Source organism: Uranotaenia lowii, chromosome 1, assembly GCF_029784155.1.
Source record: "Uranotaenia lowii strain MFRU-FL chromosome 1, ASM2978415v1, whole genome shotgun sequence".
Taxonomy (NCBI): domain Eukaryota; kingdom Metazoa; phylum Arthropoda; class Insecta; order Diptera; family Culicidae; genus Uranotaenia; species Uranotaenia lowii.
In genome coordinates this window covers 148,951,765-148,962,255 of record NC_073691.1, presented here as the reverse complement: position 1 = coordinate 148,962,255, position 10,491 = coordinate 148,951,765, and the positions used below count along the sequence as shown (strand labels likewise).

General features: G+C 38.5%; 2 protein-coding genes across 2 annotated transcripts in view; one reads left to right on the top strand and one right to left on the bottom strand.

Moving 5' to 3' along the window:
* The window catches only part of LOC129738018 (eukaryotic translation initiation factor 3 subunit D-like), a 36,335-nt gene extending 34,910 nt beyond the window's left edge, over positions 1–1,425 (top strand). The window contains exon 2 of the mRNA XM_055729193.1: positions 1–1,425. Within this exon, the coding sequence (XP_055585168.1) occupies positions 1–1,252 (1,252 nt within the window). The 3' untranslated portion in view covers positions 1,253–1,425.
* A 1,785-nt stretch (positions 1,426–3,210) lies between these two features.
* On the bottom strand, positions 3,211–6,637 carry LOC129738515 (isoleucine--tRNA ligase, mitochondrial). The gene is made up of 3 exons (XM_055729733.1): positions 6,078–6,637; positions 3,985–6,021; positions 3,211–3,929 (listed from the first exon to the last, which is right to left on the bottom strand). The coding sequence occupies exons 1-3, from the start codon at positions 6,270–6,272 to the stop codon at positions 3,264–3,266; spliced, it is 2,898 nt and encodes a 965-aa protein (XP_055585708.1). The 5' UTR covers positions 6,273–6,637; the 3' UTR covers positions 3,211–3,263.
* Positions 6,638–10,491: the final 3,854 nt, after the last annotated feature.

Sequence of the window (10,491 nt, the reverse complement as noted above, 5' to 3'; positions counted from 1 at the left end):
GTTGCCGAATATCAAGGATGGCGAAGATATCCTGACCTGCGGTACCCTGGAATACTACGACAAGACGAACGACCGTGTCAACGTGAAGAACGAACGCGCCTTGCAACGTGTGGACAGAATCTTCCACACCGTTACGACTACCGACGATCCGATCATTCGGCAGCTGTCGAAGACGCATGGAAACGTGTACGCCACTGATGCCATTCTGGCCACCATCATGTGCTGTACCCGATCGAATTATTCTTGGGATATCGTAATTGAGAAAATCGGTGATAAGCTCTTTATGGACAAACGCGATAATACCGAATTTGATCTATTAACTGTAAATGAAACTGCTATCGAACCGCCTCAAGAAGACGGAAACTCTTTGAATTCGCCCAGGAATTTGGCTATCGAGGCCACCTTCATTAATCATAACTTCTCACAGCAAGTACTGAAAAGCGGAGCGGCTGAAGCCAAGTTCAAGTTCGATGAACCCAATCCCTTCATTGGCGACGATGAGGATGGAGAAGTTGCTAGCGTTGCCTATCGATACAGGAAATGGGATTTGAACAATGGAATCGTTCTTGTTGCCCGTTGCGAGCATGACGCCGTTTCGCAAACTCCCCAAGGAGACACACAATTCCTCACACTCAAGGCTCTTAACGAATGGGACTCGAAGTTGGCCAACGGTGTCGAGTGGCGCCAGAAGTTGGACACTCAGCGCGGTGCCGTTCTAGCTAACGAACTGCGTAACAATTCCTGCAAACTCGCCAAGTGGACGGTACAAGCTCTTCTGGCCGGATCGGACCAGATCAAGTTCGGTTACGTTTCCCGTGCGCACATCCGTGACTCTTCTCGACACGTCATTCTGGGAACGCAGCAATTCAAGCCGCACGAATTCGCTAACCAGATCAATCTGAGCATGGACAATGCCTGGGGTATTCTGCGTTGCATAATTGATATTTGCATGAAGCAAAAGGATGGTAAATATCTGATTATGAAGGACCCCAACAAGCCGATGATTCGTCTGTACGACATCCCGGACAACACCTTCGAGACCGATGGTGAAGAAGAGGAGGGAGACGATGGCGAAGCTTTCCAGCCGTACTCTTACGGATCGTCCGCCAAGCCGGCCGCTGCTGTTGCGGCACCTGTTGCTACTAAGATCGAAGCCGAACCAACTGCTGTACCCCTACCAACAACGGCTGCTGCTGCCGTCGCAAGTGCTGCCCCAACTACTGCCGCCGGTGCCGTGGCCGCACAAAAGTAAACACCTTAACACAACGGTGAATGAAAGCCGGACCCCTCTCCCCAGTTTAGTGGAACAGCAGCCTTAAGGGTTATAATTGAATAATATTATTATCATTAGCAGCAGCAGCAAATTGTATTGGAACATAATATAAAACTTTTAGTTAGCGGTATCGAGCAACTCCATTAGGAAGACAGTTATAATTTACGATGAAAACAATAAAGTTTGAACCAAGGCTGATCGTGCTTATGTACGCGAAGCGGCGGAGAAAACACCAAACATTTTGAATTTTTTTTTTAAACTTCTAACAGAACTTCAGCTGTTTTCAGTAGAATACTGATGATCTTAGATGACTGCCATGCGGTAAGTACTCGGAATAAGTTAGGGAACATCGTTCAAAAAAATAGGCAGAAATACTTCCACACGTTAAAGCAACATTCAGACCATTTAAAAAAATGGATGGGGCAAGAATCGAAACGCAAACCTAGAGCCAAAGATGGTGTAAATGTGGCACCTTCGAGTTTGTGAGTTGAAACCTTGGGTGTTATAGGTAATTGCTTTTTAGATTGTTCCTCTCAAAGTGGCTTTTTATTTGCCGATCCAGCCAATTGACTGGGAATCTTGACTCGAATTCTGGGATCCTGCAGCTGTGAAATTTTCCATATTATCAACTACACCGTCAATCGTACTGGAACGCCTGTATCAGCTCCATACGTACGAAGTTCTTGGATAACGAAAGCGGTACGACAAATGAAAACGCATAAAAAATCCCTGTCCGTTACTCTAGGCTAAGGTTGCCAGAATTTTTTCCACTCCCATCCGGGCCTAGCAATTCCGGGCATTTTTTCAAAAAAACCTGGCAAAATCTGGGCATGGATTTCAATTTTTCAAATACAAAAACCGGGCAAAATTTAGGTGTTATTATATATAAAAGCAAAGAAAAAATGCAAAAAAATGAAATTAATATTTTATTAATGTAATTGCAGGCTTCCAAAAACTTTTTGGAACACTTAAATATTTAAAGGTTTATAAAAGTAATTCAACGAAATTATTTGCAACAACCGTTGAAAATTTCCATACCGTTAATCGATTTTGCTGAAACTTACACAAAAACTTTTATTTTTTTGGTTAGTTTGTGAAAATTGTGAAAAAAATCCGGGCAATATCCGGACTTTTTTCACGATATCCGGGCAACCGGGCCGGACCGGACTTTCTCGAAATTTTGCATCAAATATCCGGGCAAACCCGGATAAAACCGGGCAATCTGGCAAGCTTACTCTAGGCACAAATCGCTCTACACTAAAGCTGAAATTAGTAAACTCAACGCAGCCTTGAATAATAAGTACGCAATTAACCGGATGCAACGAAGTTTTGGAACTTCGCCAACCTATTATTTCGTTAACCCTAACTATGATTTTATATCGATGGGCTGACGTTAAATCAATAAAGAACAATTACAATTACCACCGTTAAATTTCGTCAAATTTTAGAACTTGTCATTCTGGATCGCATGTTCTCATTTTGCAATCCTTTATGATTTTATTCATAATTGCTCTACGACCTCGAACCTGTTGACGTTTACATCTGCTCTTCAAGAAAGCTTTGCCACGGGATCACAAACCATTGTCATCTACAAAGCCAATCAATCAGCTGCCTTAGATCAGGTGAACCAGGAGATACCCATAGCCAAACTCCAACGTATTGGATTCCGCATCATAATTCTGATCCATTTCAACGACGTGATATTGGTGGTTCTCAACCAACGCACAAAGGGGTAGACTACGCAAAATGTGATCAACTTTTTATGCTAGATCTACGGATTTTTGACCTTCGCTATCTTGAGAGAATATTATCTACAATTACATGGGCTTTAAAATGAGCCATCCGCTGCTTAAATCTTGGTTTTTTGCCTTAACCACCCTATTTTGTCGTGGAATCAAAGCTTTCGGCATAGTTTTGAAACAGTAGAAAAAAAAATCGTTTTTCAAAATCATTTTAAATCAAAGCTAACAGGTTAATAATCACAAACCACCTACCTTTCGTTGCTTTTGGTGCTGAGCACTTCCGCACACCGGTGACAAACGGGTTCTGCTTGGTTGGTTTTAACTGCAAATCTTCGGCAGCGTGGACAAAGCTGCAAGCAATCTCCCAGTTTACTCAGCCTGATCCCGTTCGACTCGGGCTGACTCGGACTGCAGCCAATTGAAACGGAACCAACCTGAAGAATCTCGCACAGCTCAGAATCGGACACCGGTGCCCCAAGGGTCGGATGCAGCTTTTTCAACTGTTCCGAACAGCTGTTAATGTGCACCTGCAGAAGCCAACTGTTCATGTCTAGTTGCTGACTTTGCTGGAAAATTTGCCTCTTCAGATCCAAGGCTTCGTCAATGAGAGACTTATCGATCTGAGGGTTCTGGGGATGCCATTCTGTTGTATGACTAGATTTGAAGAAGGGTTCCTTTGCGTAGTAAGACCAGCTTTCCTCAACCAGAAATGGAAGGATTGGCCAAAGTACCCGACACAACGACTGGTACGATTGAGCTAGGATAGCTTGAAGATTCCGGTTTTCGGTATCAGTCCCACAGTAGAGGCGATCTTTGATGATGTGCAAATAGAACCCGGATAAGGAGGACACGCAAAATGTAAGAATTCTGGCGGAGGCTTTGTTGTATTGATAACTCTCGAACTGATTGAATATCTAAGAAAAAAAATTAAAATCAGAAAAAAACTAATTTTAAGGGTTTAAAACATACCATTTTTTCAAAATTGGTCAACTCGTTAAGAAAGTAGCGATCAACGGTTCGCAGGTATAGCTCGTCGATTTTCTGTGGCTGTTGTGGAGAAATCACGCCCAACAGATATTTCAGAATCGCTCGAACCTTCTGGACATTTTCTGCGGACGATTGCAGCAGCTTGTGGCTAACCGGGATCGAGGTGTTCTGTATTGCGTGAGCCGCTACCCACCAGCGTAGGGTATCGCACCCGTACTGCTTGATGATATCCTTGGGAGAGATGATGTTTCCTAGTGATTTAGACATTTTCATTCCATTCTCATCAACAGCAAAACCGTGCACAAAAATGGATTTGTAAGGTGCTCGGTTTTGGCTAGCTACGCTAGTTAGCAGAGACGATTGGAACCATCCCGTGAATTGATCCAATCCTTCTAGGTAAAGATCGGCCGTGCGAGCCTTGCCCAGTACGCTCAACCAAGAAGCGCCAGAATCAAACCAAATATCTAGAATGTCTGTGCCTTTGATGAGTTGTCCTGGAGAAAAATTGAGTTCAGTCAGCACACTAGCTGGAATAAGTTCATCTATGGGGTCTGTCCACCAGAAATCGATTTTTCCTTCCTTTTCCAATCTCTTGCAGACGTTTTCTATAATTTTGGCATTCACGATTGGTTTTCCTGTTTCTTTTTCGTACAACACCGGAATAGGAACACCCCAAGCACGTTGCCTGGATATGCACCAGTAGGGTCTCTTCTGCAACTGACTTTGAAGAACGGTTTTACTCACCTCTGCTGAAGTGTGTGGAAAAATGTTAATCTGTTCTGCGACTTTCTGGGCGGATTCTTTCAGTTCGTTAGTATTAATAAACCATTGATCACTTGCTCTCAACATGACTGGTTTTTTGGTTCGCCAATCGATCGGATATGAATGCTCAATGGTCCCACATTTTAATGTTTTATCTTTCAGATATTCTATAACCAAGCTATTCCCATCTGTTAATGCAAACTTTCCTTTGAGGAAATCAGGACTTTCACCATTATAACAACCAGCTTCATTCAACAAAGATACGACAGGCAGTTTACGATGTAAGAATACTAGAAAGTCATCGGGCCCGTGAGCCGGTGCTGTATGTACTAATCCTGTACCCTTTTCAGCTTTGACATGAGTAGCAGGAAAGAATCGATGCTCTTTATTGTTGATAGGATGCTTGTATAGCAACGTTTCCAGTTGTATACCGGGAATATCGATAACCTTTTCTAACGGCTTCTCAAATTGTTCACTTAGATACCTGATTAAGTCCGTTCCTATTAACAGCAAATCTCTTCTGTCGCCCGCCCTCACCAAGCTATAACTTAGGTCTGGATTGTAACAAATAGCTTGATTAGCGGGAAGCGTCCAGGGAGTTGTTGTCCAAATGACAGCCGAAACGTTTTGACCGGATTTTAACAGATCGTCTATCGAAGGACATCCCTCAGCGCCGCTTATCGTAAGTTCCAAATAAAGGGAAGGACTTTTATGCGCTTCGTCGTACTCCAACTCTGCCTCAGCCAATGCCGAACGAGATGACGGCGACCAAAAAACAGGTTTGACGTCCCTATAAATCAGGCCCTTTTCGTACAGTTCTTGGAACAGTTTCAATTGAGCTACTATATAACCCGGATCCATAGTTCTATACCAAGATTCTTTTCGGCCCCAATCAGCTGTAACACCCCACTGTTCGAATTCCGCCTTCTGTTGATCGATAGTACCCAACGCAAATTTCCTTGCGAGTTCCCTGATTTGCAACGGGTCTAATTTAACGCTTTTATCCTTGTTCTTTTTCCCGAACGCTTCTAATGCCTTCAGCTCAATGGGAAGTCCATGACAATCCCAACCAGGGACATAGTGCACCCTCTTTCCAGAAACCATTTTGTGTTTCAAAATAAGATCCTTCAGAATTTTGTTGACAGCATGTCCCATGTGTAGTTCCCCATTGGCATATGGAGGACCATCATGTAGAACAAATTCACCTTCAGCCGGAAGTTCATTTCGCTGCCACCGATACAACTCACCGAAACAAGTCTAAAATAATATTCCCTTAATAAAATCGTAAGAAAACCTTTAATATTACAACTCACCTTTCGCAGATGCTCTTGGACAGCCGAACGCCTCTCGCCGGTCAAACGAGTTGGGAACTTTGTTTTCGGCAAATTAATGGTGTCGCTAAACTTGGCCGGGTTCTTTTTCTCTGCTGCGCTTTTAATGGACAAACAGCGAATTCTGGAAGCCGACAACTGCCGCCGAGGCGCCACTGGACCAACAAACCGGAACATTCCCCCGAGAAAGCTGCCCAAAAATGGGCTGCACGCAACACGCACACACAGAGCCCTATGTTTTTGTTTTCATTTGTAAACAAAAAAAAAAACGGATAAAAATTGAAAAGGGCGTAGATACGTGGTGGATATGTGGTGGAAAGAATTTTTTCATGTTTCAAAAAAACCTCTCGAAGTGTTTTACATATCTTCACATAAAAACTTAAGAAACAAAATCAGATCTTTTAAATGAAATTAGGTTGGAGGAGAAAAACATTCAAAATTTTCATTTTGGTGCTCCAGCTCCGAAAACAGTTAAGCGAATATTTCTATTCAAAACCACCAATTTTATGCTTTGTTCTACTTGGTTTTCGGTTGACCGTTGCATGGCAGGATGAAAACTGTTTATAACTACTAACTGCATAATTGAATTCTGAATCTGCAATCTGAATGTGAAATCTGAATGTGAAATCTGAATCTTAGATCTGAATCTGAAATCTGAATCTGAAATCTGAAATCTGAACCTGAATCTGAAATCTGAATCTGAAATTTGAAAACTGAAACCTGAATCTGAAATCTGAATCTGAATATAAAATATGAATCTGAAATCTGAAAACTGAAACCTGAATCTGAAATCTGAATCTGAAATCTGAATCTGAAATCTGAATCTGAAATCTGAATCTGAAATCTGAATCTGAAATCTGAATCTGAAATCTGAATCTGAAATCTGAATCTGAAATCTGAATCTGAAATCTGAATCTGAAATCTGAATCTGAAATCTGAATCTGAAATCTGAATCTGAAATCTGAATCTGAAATCTGAATCTGAAATCTGAATCTGAAATCTGAATCTGAAATCTGAAATCTGAATCTGAAATCTGAAATCTGAATCTGAAATCTGAATCTGAAATCTGAAATCTGAAATCTGAAATCTGAATCTGAAATCTGAATGTGAAATCTGAATCTGAAATCTGAATTTGAATCTAAAATCCGAGTCTGAAATCTGAAAACTGAAACCTGAATCTGAAATCTGAATCTGAAATCATAATCTGAGATTTGAATCTGAAATCTGAAATCTGAAATCTGAATCTGAAATCTGAATCTGAAATCTGAATCTGAAATCTGAATCTGAAATCTGAATCTGAAATCTGAATCTGAAATCTGAATCTGAATCTAAAATCCGAGTCTGAAATCTGAATCTGAAATCTGAATCTGAAATCTGAATCTGAAATCTGAAATCTGAATCTGAAATATGAATCTGAAATCTGAATCTGAAATCTGAATCTGCAATCTGAATCTGAAATCTGAATCTGAAACCTCAATCTGAAATCTGAATTTGAAATCTGAATCTGAAATCTGAATCTGAAATCTGAAATCTGAATCTGAAATCTGAATCTGAATCTGAATCTGAAATCTGAATCTGAAATCTGAATCTGAAATCTGAATCTGAAATCTGAATCTGAAATCTGAATCTGAAATCTGAATCTGAAATCTGAATCTGAAATCTGAATCTGAAATCTGAATCTGAAATCTGAATCTGAAATCTGAATCTGAAATCTGAATCTGAAATCTGAATCTGAAATCTGAATCTGAAATGTGAATCTGAATCTGAAATCTGAATCTGAATCTGAATCTGAAATCTGAATCTGAAATCTGAATCTGAAATCTGAAATCTGAATCTGAAATCTGAATCTGAAATCTGAATCTGAAATCTGAATCTGAAATCTGAATCTGAAATCTGAATCTGAAATCTGAATCTGAAATCTAAATCTGAATCTGAAATCTGAATCTGAAATCTGAATCTGAAATCTGAATCTGAATCTGAAATCTGAATCAGAAAACTGAATCTGAAATCTGAATCTGAAATCTAAATATGAAATCGAAACCTGAATCTGAATCTGAAATCTGAATCTGAAATGTGAATCTGAATCTGAAATCTGAATCTGAATCTGAATCTGAATCTGAAATCTGAATCTGAAATCTGAATCTGAATCTGAAATCTGAATCTGAAATATGAATCTGAAATCTGAATCTGAAATCTAAATCTGAATCTAAAATCCGAGTCTGAAATCTGAAAACTGAAACCTGAATCTGAAATCTGAATCTGAATCTGAAATCTGAAATCTGAATCTGAATTCTGAAATCTGAATCTGAAATCTGAAATCTGAATCTGAAATCTGAATCTGAAATCTGAATCTGAAATCTGAATCTGAAATCTGAATCTGAAATCTGAATCTGAAATCTGAATCTGAAATCTGGATCTGAAATCTGAATCTGAAATCTGAATCTGAAATCTGAATCTGAAATCTGAATCTGAAATCTGAATCTGAAATCTGAATCTGAAATCTGAATCTGAAATCTGAATCTGAAATCTGAATCTGAAATCTGAATCTGAAATCTGAATCTGAAATCTGAATCTGAAATCTGAATCTGAAATCTGAATCTGAAATCTGAATCTGAAATCTGAATCTGAAATCTGAATCTGAAATCTGAATCTGAAATCTGAATCTGAAATCTGAATCTGAAATCTGAATCTGAAATCTGAATCTGAAATCTGAATCTGAAATCTGAATCTGAAATTTGAATCTGAAATCTGAATCTGAAATCTAAATCTGAATCTGAAATCTGAATCTTAAATCTGAATCTGAAATCTGAATCTGAAATCTGAATCTGAAATCTGAATCTGAAATCTGAATCTGAAATCTGAATCTGAAATCTGAATCTGAAATCTGAATCTGAAATCTGAATCTGAAATCTGAATCTGAAATCTGAATCTGAAATCTGAATCTGAAATCTGAATCTGAAATCTGAATCTGAAATCTGAATCTGAAATCTGAATCTGAAATCTGAATCTGAAATCTGAATCTGAAATCTGAATCTGAAATCTGAATCTGAAATCTGAATCTGAAATCTGAATCTGAAATCTGAATCTGAAATCTGAATCTGAAATCTGAATCTGAAATCTGAATCTGAAATCTGAATGTGAAATCTGAATCTGAAATCTGAATCTGAAATCTGAATCTGAAATCTGAATCTGAAATCTGAATCTGAAATCTGAATCTGAATCTGAAATCTGAAATCTGAAATCTGAATCTGAATTCTGAAATCTGAATCTGAAATCTGAAATCTGAATCTGAAATCTGAATCTGAAATCTGAATCTGAAATCTGAATCTGAAATCTGAATCTGAAATCTGAATCTGAAATCTGAATCTGAAATCTGAATCTGAAATCTGGATCTGAAATCTGGATCTGAAATCTGAATCTGAAATCTGAATCTGAAATCTGAATCTGAAATCTGAATCTGAAATCTGAATCTGAAATCTGAATCTGAAATCTGAATCTGAAATCTGAATCTGAAATCTGAATCTGAAATCTGAATCTGAAATCTGAATCTGAAATCTGAATCTGAAATCTGAGTCTGAAATCTGAATCTGAAATCTGAATCTGAAATCTGAATCTGAAATCTGAATCTGAAATTTGAATCTGAAATCTGAATCTGAAATCTAAATCTGAATCTGAAATCTGAATCTGAAATCTGAATCTTAAATCTGAATCTGAAATCTGAATCTGAAATCTGAATCTGAAATCTGAATCTGAAATCTGAATCTGAAATCTGAATCTGAAATCTGAATCTGAAATCTGAATCTGAAATCTGAATCTGAAATATGAATCTGAAATCTGAATCTGAAATCTGAATCTGAAATCTGAATCTGAAATCTGAATCTGAAATCTGAATCTGAAATCTGAATCTGAAATCTGAATCTGAAATCTGAATCTGAAATCTGAATCTGAAATCTGAATCTGAAATCTGAATCTGAAATCTGAATCTGAAATCTGAATCTGAAATCTGAATCTGAAAACTGAATCTGAAATCTGAATCTGAAATCTGAATCTGAAATCTGAATCTGAATCTGAAATCTGAATCTGAAATCTGAATCTGAAATCTGAATCTGAAATCTGAATCTGAAATCTGAATCTGAAATCTGAATCTGAAATCTGAATCTGAAATCTGAATCTGAAATCTGAATCTGAAATCTGAATCTGAAATCTGAATCTGAAATCTGAATCTGAAATCTGAATCTGAAATCTGAATCTGAAATCTGAATCTGAAATCTGAATCTGAAATCTGAATCTGAAATCTGAATCTGAAATCTGAATCTGAAATCTGAATCTGAAATCTGAATCTGAAATCTGAATCTGAAATCTGAATCTGAAATCTGAATCTGAAATCTGAATCTGA